This window comes from Sturnira hondurensis, unplaced genomic scaffold (genome assembly GCF_014824575.4).
Source record: "Sturnira hondurensis isolate 20B ecotype Veracruz unplaced genomic scaffold, ASM1482457v3 Scaffold0013931, whole genome shotgun sequence".
Lineage (NCBI taxonomy): Eukaryota > Metazoa > Chordata > Mammalia > Chiroptera > Phyllostomidae > Sturnira > Sturnira hondurensis.
In genome coordinates, this window is record NW_028086562.1 from 4175211 (window position 1) to 4197561 (window position 22351).

At 59.7% G+C, this 22351-nt stretch overlaps 1 protein-coding gene across 2 annotated transcripts in view; it reads left to right on the forward strand.

Moving 5' to 3' along the window:
• Nucleotides 1–114: 114 nt before the first annotated feature.
• CFAP74 (cilia and flagella associated protein 74) overlaps nt 115–22351 on the forward strand; it is a 48327-nt gene continuing 26090 nt past the window's right edge. For both annotated transcript variants that reach the window (XM_037062165.1, XM_037062166.1), the window contains exons 1-16: nt 115–404; nt 6448–6542; nt 7728–7812; nt 7909–8052; nt 8912–9010; nt 9755–9859; nt 10266–10439; nt 11156–11266; nt 11533–11635; nt 12135–12292; nt 13343–13538; nt 14659–14817; nt 15970–16143; nt 16524–16642; nt 17458–17524; nt 17849–17938. In XM_037062165.1, coding sequence (XP_036918060.1) covers nt 6467–6542; nt 7728–7812; nt 7909–8052; nt 8912–9010; nt 9755–9859; nt 10266–10439; nt 11156–11266; nt 11533–11635; nt 12135–12292; nt 13343–13538; nt 14659–14817; nt 15970–16143; nt 16524–16642; nt 17458–17524; nt 17849–17938 — 1860 coding nt within the window. In that variant the 5' untranslated portion in view covers nt 115–404; nt 6448–6466. The remainder of the gene's footprint in view (nt 405–6447; nt 6543–7727; nt 7813–7908; nt 8053–8911; nt 9011–9754; nt 9860–10265; nt 10440–11155; nt 11267–11532; nt 11636–12134; nt 12293–13342; nt 13539–14658; nt 14818–15969; nt 16144–16523; nt 16643–17457; nt 17525–17848; nt 17939–22351) is intronic.

The window sequence follows — 22351 nt, forward strand, 5'->3', positions numbered from 1 at the left end:
GCGGTTGGACCGAGCCATTGGCTGGCGGGGAGCTGGGCGGTGCGAGCCCCTCCCTCTCCCTGGGAGCCGTCCGTTGCTATAGAGCTGCCGCCCCAAACCGCGCAGCGAGCTCCCTGGAGAGCGACGGCGAGGGGGCCGGAGCTGTCGTGAGGCCGGGGGTCGGGATTTTCGCTGCGCAGATCCCGTGCCACCCAGACCCCAGCGGGTCGGCCGGGAGGGGGGTCCACTTGCCCGGAGCCTGGGGCTGGGCACCCGGACTCTGGCCGCCCCCCAGGCTCAGACCGACGCCTTGGCCGGCTGGCTAGTCGGAGCCCCGGGCACCGGTGCTGCCCTGAGCTTTGCGCGGAGCCGCGTGTTTTCACATCGCGTTTCCGGGCACTGCTGAGCCGAGCGGAGCCCAGCTGGTAAGGTGGCACCCTGAGAGCTTGGGCAGGCGAAGGCGAGGGCCACCTGACCATAACTGCTGATTCCGGAGTCACCCAACTTGGTTTTAAATGCATAACCGGTTTTGGGAAGTAGATAGGCTTTACCGCTGTGTTTTCCCAGCGCAAACACTCCTTTCCGCTCACATTTCCGTGCCCGGCAAACAGTCCTTGAACAGCGACCGGGCTCCAGACACCGAACGCCATAGTCAGCGGGCTGCTCTGGCAGAGAAGCTGCAGACACGTGGTGCGGAAATCAAGGTGTGCAGTGTAGGGACCCCTCTAGAGCGAACAGCAGGAGCCACTACCCTAGTCTGGAAGGGGAACCTTGTCTGCAACCCGGGAGACAGCGCAGCCACCCTTGCCACACGCAGGCCTGTCCCGCGAACCGCAGGCTGCCTCCTGAGGCCCTAGTTCCCTGTCTGCTCTTTAATAGTCCCACCTGCCCCTGCGACCCCAAACAACATCGTTCGTTAACTTTCACCTGCGTGTAAGCCTTATGGAAATGATTTACTTTATACGCTCTTTTTAATTCTCGAAGCCGTCCCAGATTTACATAAAAGTTCAGCACAAAAAAGTCTCCTGAAACATTTCATCATTGACTGCATGGTGGCCTGTTACCCCCAGGTACCGGAGAGAGTGTTTCCTACACACGAGGATACTCCCCAGTGTAACCTCAGCGTGCCCACAGGGCCGAGCGGGACAGGACGGGCCACTGCATCTCACCCTCAGCCCAAGTCAAGGGCATTTGGCCAGCTGATCCCCTGAAGTCAGGAGAGCCCAAGGGTTCAGTCTGGGACCACGCGGGTTGGTGGGGACATGATAGCGCCTCTTGCCGAAGCCATCCTGTCTGTTTCTAGGTGACCCCACCAGCCTCCCGCTCACCATCTCCACCGTGTGATTTGTCCTGACTGCCACCATGCGGTGCTTCTGTGCATCTTGGTGTCTCTTTTTAAGTGGTAGAGTTAGATTTTCTGTCACTGTTTTTTAATCCAACTCGGTTTTTCTTTAGCGTGGTCATTCAATCTATTTATATTCTTGCCTTCGCTCAGATTTTGACCTGATAATTTCTTATTTCTTATCAATTTTTCAAGTTTCTTGAGGCCATTCAAATACGGCTCTGTCTAGCATTTTTGGTTATTTTCAGTGTGGTGGTTGGCAGCCAGCCAGACGCGTGATCAAAGTGGGAATTCCAGCTGCTTCTCTCAAGCACATTCAGCAAATTTGTCATTGACCCTACTTCAGGGTCAGGTTTTGGGGGCACAGGGGGCTCTGCCTGGGGCTGGGGCAGCACCGCCTGCGGGCGGGTTTCCAGGCGTCCCCTGCTCCCCAAGTGCGGTGTTGAAACCGTTTCTCCTCCCATTTGCCTGTCCTCGGTCAGTCACATTGCAAAGTAACTGAGTCCCCCACCGCCGTTTAGTAAGGGTGCAGTGGGGTCGGCAGCTGTAGCGTCTCGTTCGTGACATCGGCGGTTAAGGTGACCCTTTGTGCCAAGCTCCACCGGGGAGCTCCCAGGGTTCCCGATGTGAAGAGTGTAACGGATGCTCTGAACCTCTGGGACCCTCCACGAGTGTTCTTCGGCTCACGCCCTGAAACGTACCTGCGTCTGACGTGTCGGTTCGCTGCCTTGTGACAGCGGCCGGCACCTGTGTGCCCGCCACCTGAAACACGCCCAGGAGCATCCCTACTCCGCCCCCGCCCGCTGGGTTCCCGCCCCACCCTGCCTCCAGCCCAGCCTCCAGCCGGGGCCTGCGTCCGCTCACTGCCACCCTGTTCTGCCGAGTCCTCCTGCCTGGTTTTGGGTTTCGTGTGCGCTCTCTGGGGTCTGACTTCCTTCATTTAGCATGATGTTTTGGGGCCTCGTCCACGTAGTGTCAGACCTCACCCCTGTCCGTCGTCACCGAGTGGTTCCGCTGTAGGGACACGCTGAGACGTGCTCCTCCGTTCTCATGAGACAGGCCACTGAGCTGTGTCCGGGTCGGGGCTGCCATCAACTGGTTGCCATAAAACTCCGCTACGGCGCTTTTTTAACCTTTTTCAAAATTACATTTTATCGATGATGCTGTTACAGTTGTCCCATTTTCCCTCTTTTCTCCCCTCTGCCCAGCACCCCCGTGCCCTCAGGCCATCCCCTCTCCCTAGTTCCGGTCCATGGGACATGTGTAAAGGTTCTTGGCTCCTCCCCTTCCCAGAGTGCGCTGTGCCTCCCCACGCTATTCTGTGACTCCCTGTTTGTGCTTCTCAATCCCTCACCCCCCACCCTTTCTCCCCCACAAGCCCCTCCCATCTGGTAACCATCAATACGCTGTCCGCGTCCACGATTCTGTCTCTGTCCTTGTTTGCTTGATTTGTCTTTTAGACTCACTGTTGATAGATTTGTGTTTTTGTCACTTTATTGTTCATAGTTTTGATCATTTTTTCCTTAGATAAATCCCTTTAACGTTTCATATAGTAATGGTTTGGTGATGATGAACTCCTTTACTTTTTCTTGTCTGGGAAGCTCTTTATCTGCCGTTCATTGTAAATGACACCTTTGCTGGGTAGAGCAATCTTGGCTGTAGGTCCTTGCCTTTCAGCATTCAAATACTTCTTCCCAGCCCCTTCTTGCCTGCAAAGTTTCTTTTGAGAAATCAGCTCACAGTCTTACAGGAACTCCCCTGTCGGTAACTAACTTCTTTGCTCTCGCTGCTTTTAAGATTCTCTCTTTACCTTTAACCTTTGGGCATTTTAATTGGGATGTGTCTTTGAGTGGCCTCTTTGCATCCATCTTGTTTGGGACTCTCTGTGCTTCCTGGACTTGTATGTCTATTTCCTTCACCAAATTAGGGAGTTTAGTGTTCAATCATTGTTTTTTCAGGTAGATTTCCAATTCCTTGCTCTTTCTCTTCTCCTTCTGGCTCCCCTGTGATGCGAATGTTGGAACGCTCGGGTTGTCCCAGAGGCTGCTTACACTATCCTCGTTTTTTGGATTCTTTTTACTTCTTGTTGTTCTGATTGGTTGTTTTTCGCTTCCTTAGCTTTCAAATCACTGATGTGGTTCTCAGCTTTGTCCACTCTCCTGCTGTTTCCCTGTACATTGTTCTTTGTTTCAATCAGTGTGTCCTTTGTTTCTGGGTCTTTTTCTCACTGCCGGGGTCCTCGCTGAGTTCCTTGAGCATCCTCACAGCCAGTGTTTGGGACTCCGCATCTGATCGATTGCTTATCCCCACTTTATTTAGTTCTTTTCCTGGAGCTTTGATCTTTCATTTGGGCCATGTTTCTTTGTCCCTGTATTTCAGCAGCCTCCCTGTGCTTGTTTCTGTGTGTTGGGTAGAGCTGCTCTGACTCCCNTTAACGTTTCATATAGTAATGGTTTGGTGATGATGAACTCCTTTACTTTTTCTTGTCTGGGAAGCTCTTTATCTGCCGTTCATTGTAAATGACACCTTTGCTGGGTAGAGCAATATTGGCTGTAGGTCCTTGCCTTTCAGGATTCAAATACTTCTTCCCAGCCCCTTCTTGCCTGCAAAGTTTCTTTTGAGAAATCAGCTCACAGTCTTACGGGAACTCCCCTGTCGGTAACTAACTTCTTTGCTCTCGCTGCTTTTAAGATTCTCTCTTTACCTTTAACCTTTGGGCATTTTAATTGGGATGTGTCTTTGAGTGGCCTCTTTGCATCCATCTTGTTTGGGACTCTCTGTGCTTCCTGGACTTGTATGTCTATTTCCTTCACCAAATTAGGGAGTTTAGTGTTCAATCATTGTTTTTTCAGATAGATTTCCAATTCCTTGCTCTTTCTCTTCTCCTCCTGGCTCCCCTGTGATGCGAATGTTGGAACACTCGGGTTGTCCCAGGAGCTGCTTACATTATCCTCGTTTTTTGGATTCTTTTGACTTCTTGTTGTTCTGATTGGTTGTTTTTCACTTCCTTAGCTTTCAAATCACTGACGTGGTTCTCAGCTTTGTCCACTCTCCTGCTGTTTCCCTGTACATTGTTCTTTGTTTCAATCAGTGTGTCCTTTGTTTCTGGGTCTTTTCCTCTCTGCCGGGTCCTCGCTGAGTTCCTTGAGCATCCTCACAACCAGTGTTTGGGACTCCGCATCTGATCGATTGCTTATCCCCACTTCATTTAGTTCTTTTCCTGGAGCGTTGATCTTTCATTTGGGCCATGTTTCTTTGTCCCTGTATTTCAGCAGCCTCCCTGTGTTTGTTTCTGTGTGTTGGGTAGAGCTGCTCTGACTCCCTGTCTTGGTCATGTGGCTCAATGCAGTAGGTGTCCTGTAGGGTCCAGTGGCACAGCCTCACTATCACCCAAGCTGGGCACTTGAGGTGTGCCCTTTGTGTGGGCTGAGTACACCCTCCTCTTGTAGTTGAGCCCTGGTTGCTGTTGGCAGATCAATAGGAGGGACTTACCCAGGCCAGTCAGCTACAAGGACTGGCTGTGACCACTGACCACCAACCTCTGTCCAGGAGGGTCAGCTGTGTAGGGGCAGGTGGTGGTGCTCCAACATGGTCTGTAGCTGTCCACTGGGTCCTCTCTCCACTGTAGTTTCCCCGGGTGGTGCAGCCCGGGAAAGGTCAGCCCCCACCTGTGTTCTGCCCCAGGCAGCGGTCTGAGATGGCTGCTACTTATGCTGGGCTTGGAGGTCCCCAGGCAAAGCCAAGCCGTGAATCTAGGCCGCTGCTGCTAGTTCCGGGCCTGGGGCTCACTGGGGCTGACTGTTGCCTGTTTGAGAGGATTTAGGATGTTGGGAAGCGGGAGCCAAGACCAGCCACTCCTATGGAAAAGCAGCTTGGGTGGGCCCATTAGTTGGGTGGGGCAGAGTCTCTGGGGATCTCCAGGGTGGGGCCAGTGGTGTCAGCCCAGCTGAAAGAGTGTCAGACAGGGCACCTGCCCGGTGACTCTGTGGCTCTGTGGGGGGTGAGAGCTCAGAAAGGGGACAACGGCTCTGCCCACCTTTCTGTCTGGGAGAAAACGGTCCCCCAGCCCCAGCCTTGATGTCAGACTCTACAGTTCTCCCTGTGTCCCCCGTGCCATTCCAGCTGCCACCCCGCTGGTGCTCAGGGGCAGTGAGCCTGAGTGCGTCTGTCTGTGTGTGGGTCCTTTAAGGGGAGCTGCTTGGGGCCCCAGCTGTTTCTTCCACTGACTTGATCCCCGCTGGTTTTTGCAGCCAGAAACTATGGGGACTCATCTTCCTGGCACTGGTACCCTGGGCTGGGGGGCCTGGTGTGGGGCGGGGGCTCCTTGCTCCCGAGATACCCCTCCCAAATTTTTACCCACCATGCATGGGTGTGGGATCAGCCCCTTCTGCGTCTGCGCCCCTCCTGCCAGTCTCAATAGATGCGATTTCTTTAATTCTATAGTTGTCAGCCTTCCATTCAACTCGATTTCCGGTGGTTCTGAGTGGTGCGTTGCTCTGTGATTTAGTTGTAATTTCGATGTGGTTTTGCAAGGAGGCGAGCTGTGTGTACCTGTGCCGCCATCTTGGCCAGAAGTCACCTTTTGTGAACTTCCTTTTGTAAGTAGGAACTGCATGTGGGCCTCTGGGTGTGCGGTTTGTGTGTGTTTCTGAGTGGCTACCTGTGGTGCTCCAGCAGCTGCGTGTGAGCGGTCGGCCGCAATGCGCCCTGGCTGGTGCTGAGCCCTCTCAGCGGTTCTGACCCCGGCGTTCTCGTGGGGCGTGATGGTGGCTCCTGTGGTCTGACCCACGTGCCCCCAGTGAGGGTGGGCATCGCGGCTTCACTGGCACACGGCTGTCACGGCTGTTTGCACGCCTCCCTCCCCTGCAGTGCCCATTCCCCACGGCTCGCCCCTCAACGGGCTTTTGGATGTCTTTGTGGGTGTTGAGGGTCCTTGCATGTTCCGGACCCGTGCCCCGTGTCTCCCATCCACCCTGCGGGTGTTTCCTCTGGTCTGTGGCTCCTCTGCTTTTTTTCGTGAGGTCTTTGTACAAGAGAAGTTGTTTGTTCTTATGAAATCCAATCGCGTAAGTTCTTGTTTAATAGTGTATGCTCTTGCTCATCTATATTTTGTGATTTTTCTCTAGCTGATTCCTGCCTCCCACGATGGAAGGAGGTGTGCGTCCGCGCCCCACGGTGGGGCGGCTGGCCCAGACCCCACACAGGGAGGACGGTACCCCAGGTCAGTCCCCAGCCCATGCACGGTGCCGCAGCACAGAAGGTGGAGGGCGTGCGCGTCCCTTCCAGCTTCTCTCTGCAGGGAGACGGCGTCTCAGAAACGCGGGGCCTTTCTCACCGACAAAGCGAGGCTGAGAACCTGGGGCACCGTGGCATTTTGTTTCCAGCTCCTCTCTTGAGAAACGAACTGCCGTTTTTATCCTGACCCTTTGAGTGCGACCTATTTTTTTTCTGGAGGCTTTTAGATTTCTAAAAAAGATTTTGTTTATTTATTGTTAGAGAGAGGGGAGGGGAGGGAAAAGGAGAAGGGATGAAACAGGAATCGGTGGCCTCACTTATGCACCCAACGGGGGACAGAACCCTCAACCCAGCCATGTGCCCTGGCCGGGAATCGAACCGGTGACCTTCAGCTCTTCAGGCTGACACCCAGCCCACTGAGCCACACTGGTCTGGGGTTTTTTTAGCCTCTGGTGGCCTGAGGTTTTTTTCAGATGAGCCCCCTGATGCTCCCGACGGGCCCTGGGAACGACGCGGCTCCCTGACCCAGGGTGCGCGCAGCCCACTCAGCGCTGCGCTCTGCCGCCCTTCCCCCCAGCATGTGGCGCCTCTCGCCGCCGGCTTCCCTCCTGCTCCTGCGACGGCTCGGCGGTGCTTTTGAGGGCCCCTCCGGCCGCGCGTGTGGAGACCCGCGCCCGGGGCGGCACTCTGCCGCCAGCGGCTGTCTGCGCAGCCCTCCGCAGGCTCGCAGGCGGCCGAGGGCCGGGGGGCTTCCCGCCTGTGTTAGCTGCGGCCTCCATAGTGCTGAGGAGACGCCCCTTAACTGGAAACAGCGATAACAAACCTACCGCGCGGAACAGAGAGAACCTACCGCCTGGTTCAGCAGAAGGCAGGGTCCCACAGCTGCCGTGACGTCACAGGTCGCGTGTCCTCTGGAAAACTGGGTGCTCGAGACACGGGCATGGAAAAGCCAAAGGGCGTTAGCATTGTCGTGAGAACAGTGCTGACTGTGCGGCCCCCAGAAAATGTTTCGGGGACCCCGGGCTCCTTGGAGCACTCCTTGAGAACCACTGCCCTGGGATGCCATCGCCGTTGGGGCCCAAGTTGGAGCTGGTCAGGGTTTGTTCTTGAGTTTCAGTTTTAAATTTCTAGATCTGCTCTTTTATTTTTAATCCGTCACCTTGGTTTGTAGACAGCCATGAGTGGGAGGACCCGGAATTCAGGGCTGAGGCCCCTGTTCAGGAAGCTGAGGCCCAGGCTGCCTCGGAGGCCGGCCGGTAATGAATGTGGGCGGGCACCGGGGTGGGGCCAGCAGGGGGGCAAGTCAGGGCGTGCTGACCACATGGTGGCAGCCGGTGTCCTTTCCGCACCAGCCCCAAGACAGTGCAGAAGGCCAGAGCGGACCAAAGCAGGCGGGCAACTGCCCGGGGCCGGGCTCGGGCTCCTCTCCTGCGGAAGGAGCTGGGCTGCCTGGCCGAGCTGCGTGCAGGCGAAGAGCTCTCCACTCAGAAGGCCAGGTGAGCCGGGTTGAGCAAGCGGGCGTGGCAGTGTGTCCCCTGGTCACTTCCCTGCCTGGTCAACAGCGGCGCTCACGGTGCGTTCCCTGAGTTCCCACAAAGGAGCCCTGTGGAGACACAGGAAAGCTGGAAACACCTCATGCACTGGCCCCCGTGTCGCCCTCGGCCTCCGACCGCTGTGCCCGTGTGCGAGTGTTTCTGGGTGGGAGCTGTGGTGGTTCTTTGCTACGTTATTGGAAAGCAACTTGCAGACATCACGGCTCTTTACTCCTGAACACTTCAGTGGCCCCTAAAGTCCCAGGCGGGAGGGGGAGGGTGGCCCCTAAAGTCCCAGGCCCGTTCCCCCAAGTGGCCTCACCCCAGAATGCCCTCAGGCCTCAGACAGCCAGCTCCCGCTGTCCCCAAGCACCTTCCGGAGTCGGCCCTCCGAGCCGTGCTCTGCTGCTGTGACTGAGGGGCAGGCTCCCACGGAGGGACGTTCGGAGCCAGGGCCCGGCCAGGCCCCACGTCGGTCTGGCTGTCCCTCAGTCTGTGGTCTGGGCCCCGGATGAGGCGCAGGCAGTGGCCCTGTGCCTCCCAGGCCTCCTGGGGGCACTCTGCAGGGCCCGAGCTCCTTGTTTGTGCTGGTCACCGTCACCCCCATTTGGGTGCAGGTCACGTGGGTGCCCCCCCCCCGGCAGGGTTTCCAGAAAGTGGGCAAGACCCTGCACGTGTGGCTGACTGTCAGAGACACCCCAGAAGAGGTGACGTGACTGCAGCCACTGGCCCTGGCCTCCTCCTGAGGCGTGACCGGTGGAGGCTGGAGGAGGTGAGGGTCAAGCTCCAGGCCCCCCCCCCCAGACTCTGGCTTCAACCCCAGGGAGGAGCTGCGCGCCTGCTGCCGGCGGACAGACCTCATCACCAAGCAGCAGGAGAGAGTGGTGGCCGAGGTGGCAGCGGAGAGAGAGGCCAACAACATGTAGGTGCTTGTTCTGCTGGCGGGCGGGGCTGGCGGGGGACCAGGGGCAGGGACGGGCCTCCCGCTGCATGGGAGAAAGGACACGGCCCGAGTGGACAGCCACCCCTGGCTGGTCACGAGGACTGGGAGCCGGTGGCTGTGAGGCCAGGAGAGTTGGTCACTTGGAAGCAGGTGGCCAGGGGAGGGCTCCCTGAGGAAGTGACCTCCTCCTGGCTGGTTCTGGTGACAAAAACAAGCTGCTGTGTAGTAATGGGGAAAGAATTTCCCGGGTCGTGAGTCTGCGAAACCCTCTGGAGCCACCAGGGAGAGGGGCGGGCGTCCTGGGGACAGTGTGGGAGGGGCAGGGGATGACCCCCTGGGCTGGCTTCACCCAGGTGACGAGGCCCCGCGGGGCCACCCACCCTCCCCCTCCCCATGGAAATGGCCCTGCCTGGGATTAGAACTGATTCTCGTGGCAGGGAGCGTCCGGGGAGCCCGCAGCTCCCGGCAGGAAGTGGGAATGAAGCGAGAGGACTTACAGCCCACACGGTGTCTCAGTGGCTTTTTGGCCACTGGGCTGCTTCCATGCTCATTCACTGAGCATGCCAGGTGCTTCCCGGCCCCAAACCCAGAGGGGCCTGCTGCTCTGAGGAGCTGCCCACCGGGGAACCAGCCCCCCATCCTGGAGTGGCACGCAGGGCCGTGCGCCCCAGGACCCAGGCTCTGACTCGACTCCCACTGTCCTCCCGTCGCCGTGGCTCTCAGCGCTGCTGCGGGCCGCCTACAGGCCGTATCCAGACGCCTGGGCACCGAGCTGGAGAACGAGAGGGACCTACAGTCGAAAATCAGGGCCGCGCTGAGGGAGAGCGCGTGAGTGCAGGGCCCGTCTGTGTCGACACCCTGAGCCCACCCCCCCAGGCCCAGACCCTGTGGCCCAGGCCCACCCCCTCCACCTGTCTGCGGCTCCCAGCCACCCTCCTCCCAGTGCAGCGGGGGTCCCTTTCAATGGTAGTGCCTGCCCCTGGGCCCCTGGACATTTGAGAAGTGGAGAAGCAGGGCCTACCAGGTTGGCCTCAGGGTGACAGAGGCCGGGGTGGGCGGGCCTGGTCTCCAGCGACTGCAGGCCCAGCGGACTCGCAGGAGGCGCTGCCCCGTCAGAGGTGCCCGATGGCCACTCATGGTCTGGGGTGCCCTGGCCCTCCCAGATCCCTGGGGTGGGTGACACAGGTCACCAGCCCCTTTGCTGACATAAAGAGGAGTGCCCCTCCCTCGCCAGGAGCGCCATGTGGCACCTCGAGATCCGGGAGGGCCAGCTGGAGGCTGAGTGGAAGTGTGTGCAGGAGGAGGTGGAGGCCGCCAGGGGGCGCCAGCAGGTTCAGGCAGCCGAGCAGCTGCGCAGGGAGGAGGAGGCTGAGAGGAAGGCGGAGAGGAACCGGCTGCTAAGGGCCAGGTGGGTGGCCCAGACCTCCTGCAGGCCTGGCCTCCCCTCTTCCTTGGCCTCCTGTCTGGGGTCGCACCCGCCACAGCCCCGCCCCTCCCCAGAGTCCCTGGCCACAGCCCCCTCTCCGGGACCTCATGTCACTTTTCCTCCCGCACACTCTCCCCGTGCCCCACTCCCCACTCTGGCTCCCCATGCGCCTGAGGTCCCTGCACGTCCCTGTCCCCTGCCTCTGGGCAGGACGAGCATCCCTAAATGTGTCATAAGCCATGGGACCCAGCACCCCCACCTGAAGGGTGTGCGTCCCGCTCTGGCCCCTGTATGTCAGCCTCCGTGTGTGTGTGTGTGTGTGTGTGTGTGTGTGTGTGTGTGTCTCCCCTCCATTCTCAGCCTCTCCCCCCCATCATGTGGCTCCTTCTTTATCTAGGGCCCTCCCAGAGGCCGGGAGGCACCTCCCCACGGTGCCTCATTCAACCCTGGCCACCCCCTGCTGCTGCCTCTGTGGGCTCTAAATCCCCTGGGCCCTCACCCAGGTGGTCCTGGTCCCTGGGCTCCCCCAACCCCTCTGGGGCTCCCCAGGCAGCCACTGACCTGCCGCCCGAGGGTCTGCCCTGCATCACCATGGGCAGCAGATGCTGTTCCTTGGCGGCAGGCGGGGGGGGGGTGTGAGCTGGGGGTCGGCGCTGTGTGGTCAGCACTGTGTGGTCAGTACTGTGTGCTGCCTGCAGGAAGGCGCTGCACCTGCAGAGGGAGAAGGGACTCCGCCACCAGAAGCTGCTGGACGATGCCAGGAGGAACCACAGGGCGGCGGTGAAGTTCCTGAAGGCCTCCCTGGGAAGGTCCGTGGGCCGGGGGGTGCAGGGGAGTCTGAGCACCCAGGTCACCTGCCTGTGTTTGCCATTAAGTCATCACATTATCATCGATACAGAATAAATCCGTGTTTTTGGTTTCGAGCTCCTTGCCTGGTGTGTCCAGAACAGGACCACAGGACCACGGGCCTCCAGCCCAGAAACACGGGCTTCAGCCAGGCTTTGTCCACGCCCTTCAGTGCCCTCCCGCGGGGCTCCCAGTGGGCGCGACCCGGCTCACAGCGCCCCTCCCCCAGGGTGCGAGAGCGGGAGCACGAGCAGGAAGTGCAGACTCGCGAGCGCCTGCGGAGGCGCATGGACGCCGTGCTGGCCCTGAAAACCAGCATCGCTACCAACCGGGTAGGCACCCGCCTGGCTCCGCCCCCCCGCTCCTGGCCGGGCAGCCCCTCCCCTCAGGGCCCGGCCTGTGCAGGCAGCGGCCTGGGCACCTTTGTGATCCCCGCGCCTCGGAAGTGCCTCCCGGGTCTTCGGGAAACTTGGCCGCTCTGTGGGGACGTGCAGAGCGTCCGCCCCAGACTCCTGGCCAGACACAGGGTCAGGCAGGAGGAAAGCAGCAGTCCCATGCCCGTGGGAAGAGGGAGGAACAAAGTCCCATGGGCTCAGGGTCTTCCCGGAGGAAATGGCCTCCCTGGGGCCTGAGGGTGTGTAGCTGGCAGGGAGAGCAGAGATGGGAAGGGGGCGGCCTGCACAAAGACCGCCAGGAAGAGCCCGGAGCCGAGGGGAGCAGGCTGGTCACAGCCACAAGGACGGCAGGCTCTGGCCTCACTGCGGACAGGGAGGGCTCCAATGTGCATGTGCCCACGTGTTGGTGCTGTGACCTCGGTTTCCTGTCCCCAAGGAAACGCTCCGGAAGTTTCAGGCGTGGGGTCGGGCCAAGGCAGAGCTGGCTGAGCACAGGACCCAGGCAGAGAAGCAGGCGATTCTAGCCCAGGGCGGGGACGCTTTCAAGCACCTTTTTCATCGACGCCGGCGCCAAGAGCTGGAGGCCCAGAACCGGTGAGGGCACACAAGGTGCCTGCCTGGTGGGGGCATCCTGGGGGGTGGGGGGCGCCAGGGGGTGAGGGGTGCCCGCCTCTCCTTGGGCCCCCCCAGGACCGGCCTGTAGGGCACAGCCACAGGACTTCAGCCTTCCCTCATTCCTGCCACGCCCCTCCCTCTACACCCCCCTTTCCGACCCCTGCCCATTACCTCACCCAAACAGGCTGCGCCTCAGGGCATGGTTCCACGGCCCCCCTTGCCCTGGCACTGACCCTCAGGGTCCTGGTCTGCTTTCTCAGGAGCTGCTCTGAGCCCCTCCTTGCTTCCCCCACCCCACCCCTGGGCGCTGCCAGCTGCCTGGCTTGGGCATCGCCCTCTGGTCCCCCCAGAGCAGAGCTTTGGGCTGCCCTCTCAGCCCAGCCCGCACCCCCGTGATTCACCCCAAGGCCCCCCTTGGCCATGCAGGTCTCACAGCTTTCCACGCGGCACCCTGCCCTGGGAGATGTGGGCCCCCATGGGCCTTGTGCAGGAGTGGCTTCCTCAGACCCTAGGCCCTGGGCTCTGCTCCGCCCCCTCTCCAGTCTCGTCTGGCTGGCCTGTCCTACCCCCACGCCCCCAAAGGCTTGCTCTCAGGGTCTGGCCAGGCATGGCCTCCTGGCCCCCTTGCTGGGAGTCATGGGGAGTTGCGGGGCCCTGAGGCTCGCTTCCAGAATTTCACCACTGCTCCACCCTGGTGGATGGTCCCTGGGCAGCTCTGAGTCCCTTAGTCTGGGGCAGGCCTGGCTCCCAGGAGGGGCCCAGAGGAGCAGCTGAGGGAAGGGAGGAGAGGCCTCACCCCAGCACTGTGTGGGGCACCCTAGCCACCAGCCTGGACACCAGGAGCAGGGGCTGCTGGTGAACGGTCAGTGTTTACTGTGGGAGCTAGACTGGCTGGAGGTTCACGACCTGGGTGCCCAGGGGCAGGGCTGGGCTGAGGGGCCCGAGGTGTGGGCTGGGCCGGCCTGTGCTGGGGACAGACTCCTGGGTCCAGGGCAGCATGCCTGCTCCCAGCCCACGACGTTTTCCCAGGGCCTTTGAGGAGGAGCAGAGGCTCCGAAAGCAGGAGATTGTGAGTCGGATTCTGAAGGAGGCGGCTGAAAGCAGGAAGAGGAGGCCTCGTTCTCCGGCTAAAGCCGGAGCCCGGCCAACGCTGAGAGACAAGACGTGGGACTACATCGCCGACTGCGGCGAAGGGAGGGCTCCCTGCACTCCTTGCTGCCCAGTGGTGAGCAGGCACGGGCTCGCCCCTGTAGAGGAGCGGAGGGACCATTGTGGGGACGCCACAGGGACTCACGTAAACCTCAGCAGCCTCCTGTCCCCGACAGGCAGCCCGGGCGGGGCGCGGGTGTGCTCCAATGCCCCTCCTCGCCCCGTGGCTCTTTCTGAGGGGTACAGGGTGGTGTCAGGGCCCGGGGGGTGTCCACATGGTGTCCACTTGGAAGCTGTCACACAGACAGAGCCACCTGATGAGGCCCTGTCCGTGTGACAGTTCAGGTGCAGGGGGACGAGTCGCGGGTCATTGCGCCTCATCAGCCAGGGGAGCCACTGACTCAGGCCACCTCACCTGTCCCTAGTTAGCAGGTCAAGACCAAAGGCCAGCCAGGGCCAGGGCCAGGGCCAGGTCTGTGCTGCACGCACCCCAGTGTGGGTTAACACCTGCGACCAAACGCTTTGAGCCCCCTGGGCGTCCGCTTCCTCGTCTTCCTCCCACTCCCCCTCCTTCCTGAGGCCAGCTCCATGCCAGCCGCTCCTGAGGGTATGGGGTCGGGGGGGACAGCAGGAGCCCCTCCTGCACCCTGCCGGGCACTTCCTGCTCCTCCCTGTGACCGAGGGGACCCCAGCACCGGAAGATCCCGCGAACACGCTGCCAGGAACACCCCTCAGGCTTCTTCACATTCGGTCTGTGGGGTCTGCTCATGCATCTCAGGTCTTCCCCAGGCCCGGGGCTTGGTTCACAGTCACCTGCCCTCGACCCATGGCAGCCTCTGACCAGCTACCACCAGCAGCCGCCCCTGCCTTGTCTCTCTGGGAGCCCCTCCATTACCCTGACTTCCCTCTGATGTCCCGTCTGGCGCGGGCCCCATGCTCTGTCCCCTTAGCCATGAGGGCTGTTCCAGGTGTGGTGTTTTCGGGGACAATCGGAGACGCCATTTGGCTGAGGGTCACAGCCATCAACAGAGGCTGCCTTTGCGGGCCCTGGAGAACAGTGTGCAACAGTGCACAATTGTGTTTTAAGTGGGAAAACTTGGCGAACAGGGTGTGCCCAGGCCTCTAGGAAGGGAAGAAGCTCCCTTTCCTCCTGGCTGATACAGGCCACTCCTGTCCCTGCCCCTGTCCCTGACCAGAAGGACGACAGTGCTCCTCACCCTGAGCCCTCACAGCTGGTGAAAAGCATGTCCAGCGAGTCCGTCCAGGGCCACCCTGGGAGCGCCGGCTGTGAGGAGGACAGCCTGGCTGAGCCGGAAATCCCCGGGCTTTGGAACAAGGACCATGAGCTGCACCAGGTACCTGCTCTCATGCTTCCGAGTCACTACCGCTGGCCACCAGGCTGTCTTCCCATCTGCCTCCATCTCCCGAGTGTCCTCCCGGGCCCGGCACCCTCGTCATGGCCGAGGCTGCTGCTCTGAGGGTTCTCTTCGCTGTCCAGCTGCCTCCCTCCCCCAAACTGGTCTCTCCCCACAGGGCCTTCCAGAACTGATATGCACGCCACAGTCCCAAACTTCCCCCCTACCTCGCTCCCTGGGCGGCCACACAACCAGGGATGTGGTTAGGGGATGGCTCCTGATTTCGTTCTGCTTAGTCTTTGGTAAACGTGTTTCCGGGAAAAGGCCCTGGGCCACGACGTTCTCTGACAATCTTTCTCAAGGCACACTGGCCGCCCAGGGTGCTGGCCACCCTGACTCCAAAGGAGCAGCTGCAGCTCCGTGAGCCGAGAAATTAGCCAGTGTCCAGGGCACCCACAGGACAGCTGTTGCCAGCTGTGGCCATGTCCCTGCAGCAGCTGGCCAAGGCCAGGCCGCACCCTGGGTGGGCTGCACCCACGCTTGGCCTTTGAACAGACTGGCTCCTGTCGCAGTCAGGGCAAATCCACGTTGGTGCTGCTGGTTCTGGGGAAGCCTAGCCGGCCAGGCCCGAGAACAGGATGGATGGGTTGGAGCCAGGGCCCAGGGGGCGGGGCCGGGCCCCTGAGGACCGGGATGGCGAGGGCCGCAGCACACCCAGCTCCTTGGCCAGCTTCAGTGCCCGCTGACCCAGCTGGGACCCCGAGTGGACCCACAGAACATTTGGGGAGGCAGACCTCGGAATGGCTCTTATCACCGTGCCATGGAGGCCCCATTTCTGTGCTCCTGGAGAGAATTTCTGTTGCTTCCTGCAAAACTGCATGAAACCTGTCCCTGGGGCCGATTGTACAGCACAGACCCTTCCTGCCCGGCGGTCATCTGTGGGAGAGCTGCAGGGCGCCTGGCTGTCTCCAGGTCCTCTCCACAGTGAGGCCTGTCCGGTGGCTCTCTCCCCGTGGGGGCCGGCCCGGGCCCTGGCCTTGCTGGCTGAGCTGCGCTGTTGCTCACTCCTGTTCCCCGCCCCCCGCCCTGCCTGCGCCCTCCCCTAGCCAGGCCTCGCTCTCCAGGGCAGGCCACCGTCCCTGTGATCCCCAGGTACCCAAAGAGGACGTGGACCGAAAGCCTGTGGGAGGGACCAAGATGGACAAGGACATCCTGGCCCGCACCATGGAGCAGCTACGACGCGGGGTGATCCACAGGCAGGTGGTGTCAGGGCGCGAGTTCAAAGGTTGCCCCTTCAACAGCAAGCCCAAGGTCATTCACTTCAAGGTGAGCCCGCCAGGGGTCCTGGGCCATGGAAGGGGTGGGGGGCTAACAGCACCACTCTCCCGGCCGGGTGCTGAGGGTGACCGGATCCTTCCCTTGGAGGGGTGGACCTTCCCAGGGGCCATGTCGGGTGAGTGAGAGGCAGGGCAGTGCTGTGGGCCCCAGGGTGCCGCCCGGCCCTCCCCTCCTGGCTGCCACCTCTGGCCCCCAGGAAGCTGCTTCCTGCCTCAGACTCCGCCAGCCGGGCACATGCCCCACATGCCCACAGAGGGGCAGCCTTCCCCAGACGTCGCGGGCCTCGAACCACCTTCTGGGTGGCACCAGGCCGCCCCTCTGACACGGCCCCCGGGGAGCTTCGGTGACGGTCTCCCTGGTCTCTCCAGGACTTCGACGTCGGCAGAGTGTACAAGAAGAAGATGACGCTGATAAACGCCACCTACGCCATCAACTACTGCAAGCTGGAGGGCGTGGACGAGCATCTGCGGGACTTCGTCCACGTGGAGTGAGAGGGCTGGGCGTAGGCGGGGTGGCGTGGGGACCCCGGCCAGTCCTGGCACCCCCGAGGCTCTCGTCCCGTGTCTCAGGCTCTCCATCATTGCTGCCGGGAGTGGCGCTGGACGCCTCTGTTTCCTGCCTCCCCAGCCGCCCCGCGCCAGGTCGGGTGCGGCTTCCTCCATTCAGGCTGCTTCCCAGGGATTCATACTTGGAAGGCTGTCCCTGCTGCTGGCCGTCACCGCGTCCCAGTGTCACTGCATTGCCCATCGTCCCTGGCCACATGGGTGCCCCAGTGCTATCCCATCTTCCTCAGCTGTCACTGCACTTGCCACCCCCCCCAAGCCGGCTTCGAGTGGCTGCTCTGACTTCTCACCCAGGCTCCTACTTCAGGTGCCCAGGTCCTCAGGGTCCAGAGCCCTGACACCCTCCACATTTCCCTGCAGAGCTCGTTCCTGAACTCGAGGCTCTCTCCCCAGCACCCACCCCTCACATTGGCACTGAAGCCCCAGCGTCGGGCCTGACACTTGTCCCCAGAGCAGCTGTGGCCACGGCTGCCCTGCAGTGGCCTTCCTGTGGGTGCTGGCCCCTGGGGACTTTGCCCATCCGTGCCTTCCTTCCTTCCCTCCTTCCCTCCTTCCTTCATCCACCCACCCACCCACCCACGCAGATGTCCCGGCTGGGCCCCTGTGGGCTGAGCCTTGGGGGGCATCGAGGCACAGCACCCAGACGAGCGGGAGGGGCCATCGGCCCTTGCAGTGCCCGGAGCAGCCGCCTTCCAGAGAGATGTAACCACAGGTGTGCCATGTGTCCTTGTGCCCACAGCTTCAACCCCCCTGGTCCCATGTCGGCTGGCATGTCCTTCGAAGTGCTTGTCACCTTCAAGCCCATGGTGAGTGTCTTGGTTCCCAAACCAGAGACGTAAAAGGGAGCTTTCCCCATTGTGCGGAGGGGGGAGGGGGGCATTGGCCCCCTGCTGTTCCTGAGCCCAGTGGGCTAACAGCGTCGGGGTGGATGGGCTCCCGTGGGGCCCCCGCTGCTGTTTTATCTCTAACATGTGCTCTGTGTGTCCCCAAATGCTGGACAGAACCCCAGCGGCTGTCTGGCGCCTGGCGGCAGTGTGATGGGTGTGAGTCCTGGGTCGGGACATCATCAGACGTCACCCGTGTCGCTGCGAGGGCCACAAACGGCTCGTGCTGGTCGGACTGTTTTTCAGATCAATAAAGACCTGGAAGGAAGCATCACGTTTCTGGCTCAGACGGGCAGGTTTGCTGTCCCACTGAAGTGCTCCACCAAGCAGTGCTCCGTACGCTCCGGGGTCTTCCGGGAGGTCTGGTGGGCAGTGCCGGTGTGCGTGCGGCGTGTGTCCTGAGGGAGGGCGGGAGGGACCAGGTCTTGGCTCCAGTCAGCCGGGGCTCCATGGCCACCAGCAGGGCTGTCTGAGAAGGGTGCGCAGCGCTGTCCACACTGGGAAACGGGGTCAGTCCAGTGCCGGTGGAGCCCGGGTGCAGGACGGGCCACCGGAGACCTCCGGGGAGAGTCCAGTCCTCCTCGCAGCTCTGACTGAGGTGTCCCCCACGTCCCCCACATGCCTGTCTTGTAACTGGAAGTTTGTGCTTTTGGCCCTTTTCACCCATCTTGCCTCCTCCCGCCCCAGCAACCACCAATCTGCTGTCTCTTAGCTTCCGTCTTCTAGACTCGCTCCTCCGGCACTTGTCTCCCTCCATCTGACTTACTGCCCGCAGGGTCCATCTGTGCTGTGCGCAGCTGGGTCCCTTCTTCCCAGGGACTGAGTGCTGTCGCATTGTGCTGGCTCAGCATTTTCTGTGCCCGCCCTCTGCCGGCACCACCTGGGCTGCTCCCATGTCTTATCTGTTGTAAGTGACGCTGCAGTGACCATGGGCTGTCCATCTTTTCAAGGCTCTGGCTTCATTTTCTTCAGATAAATACCCAGAGTAGGGTCGCAGCTCGTAAAGCAGTTTGATCTGCATTTAAGTTTTGAGGGCCCTCCACATTGCTTTCCGCGGGGCCCGGGCCAGTCTGCCTTCCCACCAGCGTGAGTGTCCCCCTCCCCCCATGTGCTGGTTGACCTACAGATGGCGGCCGTCCTGGGTGGTGGCCAGAGCTCCTTGTGGTTTGACTGTGCATCCCCCTGATGAGTAGTGACATTGAGCATCTTTTCATGTGTCTGTTGGCCATCAGCGTGTCCTCTTTGGGGAAGTGTCTGTTCAGGTCCTCTGCCCACTTTTTCCTTTGGACTGCTTGGTTTTTTGCTATTCAGTTGTGTGAGCTCTTTATATGTTTGGGTATCACCCCTTATTAGATACGTGACTGATGAATGTCACATCCTCTAGGTGCCCTTTTGTTTCATTGAGAGTTTCCTTTGCTGTGCGAAAGTGAATTGATTCTTTTTTGGTTTAAGATTTTATTTTTAGAACGAGAGGAATGGGGGGAGAAGGAGAGGGAGAGAAACATTGATGTGTGAGAGACATTGATCAGTTGCCTCTCACATGTCCCTAGCCGGGGACCTGGCCCCCAACCCAGGCATGTGCCCCGACAGGGGATGGAACCCGAGACCCTTTGGTTCACAGGCAGGAGATCAATCCACTGAGCTACACTGGCCAGGGCTGATCCCTTTCTATTAAGAAATATCTCAAGCACAGCGAGAAGCAGAAAGAACACTGAGGACATCCAGTGGTGCACCCACCTGTCCCGGTTGTCAGCGTTTCCCTGGTCTGCCGACCTGCCTGCCCTTGCTGACCTCCTTCGGAGAGAACCGGCAACGGCACGGCACTCACGGTCCCTGTGAAACTGGGCGCCTCGGACAGACGGGGGTGTTCTTCTCCAGACGCCGCCACACGGCCGCGATCGCGCCAGGCAGCACTTGCAGCTGGTCGCTGCCCAGCAAACAGCTCCTGCATTCGCACCTGCACCAGCAGCGGCGTGTGTCTCCGGCCGCCGCTGGGGCCCGCCGCAGGCCTCCCCTGGGCTCACCCCTCCTAGTGTCCGCCAGCCAGCGGTGGCCACATGGCAAGGTGTTCCGTCCGTCCCGGGACCAGAGGTGCCCCCGCGGCCGAGGGGACAAGGCGGTGAGGACGTGGTCTGCCGCTCTGCACTATAGCGAGGCTAACAACCTTCCTGGTTATCACTCAGCTGTGCTCCATGTCCCCAAACCACCTCTCACTGCTGGTATTTTTGAGCTGGGATACAATGCGGCCCGTGCGTGGTGTCTGATCGTCACGTTGTGGAATCTCTCTCCAGGCTCTCGCTGCGGTGAGGCACAGTGGCGCTGGGCCCGGCAGCGCGGCCGCAAGGGAGCGCGCTGTGCGGGGAGACATGCGCATGCGCAGTGCTGTGCGGCCGCCCCGACCGCTCAGGCCCCACCTCAACGCCCAACGGAAGCTCCGCCCCCAGGGGGCACTCGCCTCGCCCCTCCCCCCAGCCCGCCTACTTTCTACCTCTGTGCAGCCGACCCCTCCGAGCTTCTTCTGCAAGAGCACGCAGTCAGGTCTTGCGCCCAGGGTCCGTCCGGCCCGCTGCGCCGGACGACGGGGTGTCTTCTGCTTCACGGCGGGTCGGCCTGCAGGCTGCCGCGGCTGTCACCGTTCCCTGTGCCTGGCAGGCTCCTTTCCTGTGCATTCCCGCCCCTTGTGTTTGCCTGGGTTTGGTAGCGAACCGTTTCCATTCTTCTCATTTCCTCTTAGGTGTCCTCTATTCCTGTGTTCTGTGTGGTTGTCACGGGGATTGCATGTAACACCCTAAAGTGGTAACTCCTGTGGGTGGGTGGCTGCAGAACTCCGCCCCACCCCATTCTGTCGTCAGAGTCACAAACTGCATCTTTATGTGTCTTGTGCCCAGTGACAAACTAGTGACTTTTTCCGTCCTCACCCGAGAGCGTGCTTACTGACTTTGGAGAGGGGGAAGGAGGAGGGAAGGGAGACAGACACCAGTGTGTGTCTGCCTCTGGTGCGCCCCCAACTGGGTACCCAGCTGCAGCCCAGGCCTGTGCCCTGACTCGGAATCGAACTGGTGACCTTTCAGTTCACAGGCCGGGATTCAATCCACTGAGCCACACCAGCCAGGGCTGATAGTCTTTTAATTTAAGAAAAGCAGTTAGTCTAAAAACTAGTGTTCCTGTGACTTTTGTTTGTAATTCCATAATTTGCTTTCTACGCAAGTAATAGAAACATGCATATTAAAAATTAGTAGCTTGGCCCTGGCTGGTGTGGCCCAGTTAGTTGTGTGCCGGCCCATGCACCACAAGGTTGCAGGGGTGACCCCACTGCAGCACGCACAGGAGGCAAGTGAGTGAGGTTTTTCCTGCGACTGCCCCATGCCCACCTCCCCTCTCTGAAAGCCAGTGAACGTTTTGCTGGATGAGGACTTCGGCGGAACGGTGCCGGTCTCTGAATCACACTGGAAACAAAACCCTGGCACCGCGGAGCCCTGGCCTTGGGAGCTGTCCACGTTACTGTTCCTGGCGTCTTCCCCACTCCCCCCCCCCCCGTGTCCTTCCCCTTCCCTGTGTGCTCCCTGAACATGTCTTTTTTTTTATAAAGATTTTATTTATTTATTTATCTTTAGAGGGGAAGGAGAGAGGGAGAGAAACATCAATGTATGGTTGCCTTTTGTGCATCTCCTGCTGATAGTTAGCCTGCAAAGAACCAGCCTGCAACCCAGGCATGTGCCCTGACTGGGAATCAAACCGCGATCGCGTTCACGGGCCCATACTCAATCCACTGAGCTACGCCAGCCAGGGCTCCCTGAGCATGTCTTGCAGGGTCGATGTCTAGTGGTCCTGAAGGGAGCCCTCCGCTTCTGCCCACCTGGGAGTGTCTTCATTTCTCCCTCACTTCTTTTTTTTAAATATATTTTATTGATTATACCATTACAGTTGTTCTATTCCCCCCCTTCATTCCCCTCCACCCGCACACTCCCTCCCCCACCATTCTCCCCCCCTTAGTTTATAACCAGGTGTCTCAAGTTCTTTAGATTCTATATTTCCCCTACTATTCTTGCCCTCCCCCTGTCTATTTTCTACCTACCGTCTATGCTATTTTCTGTACCTTCTCCTCCTCCCATTCCCCTGTTGCTAACCCTCCATGTGATCTTCATTTCTATGGTTCCACTCCTGGTCTAGCTGTCCTCTTGGTTTGCTTTTGTTTTAGGTGTGGTTGTTAATAACTGTGTGTTTGCTGTCCTTTCACTGTTCATATTTTTCATCTTCTTTTTCTTATATAAGTCCCTTTAGCATTTCATATAATAAGGGCTTGGTGATGATGAACTCCTTGAACTTGACCTTATCTGAGAAGCACTTTATCTGTCCTTCCATTCTAAATGAAAGTTTTGCTGGATAAAGCAATCTTGGCTGTAGGTCTTTGGATTTCATGACTTGGAATACTTCTTTCCAGCCCCTTCTTGCCTGTAAGGTCTCTTTTGAGAAATCCGCTGACAGTCTGATGGGTACTCCTTTGTAGGTGACTGTCCCCTTATCCCTTGCTGCTTCTAGGATTCTCTCCTTCATTTTAGTCTTGGCTAATGTAATTATGATGTGCCTTGGTGTGTTCCTTCTTGGGTCCAACTTCTTTGGGACTCTCTGAGCTTCCTGGATTTCCTGGAAGTCTATTTCCTTTGCCAGACTGGGGAAGTTCTCCTTTATTATTTGTTCAAATAAGTTTTCCACTCGTGGCTGTTTCTTTCCCCCTTCTGGTACCCCTAT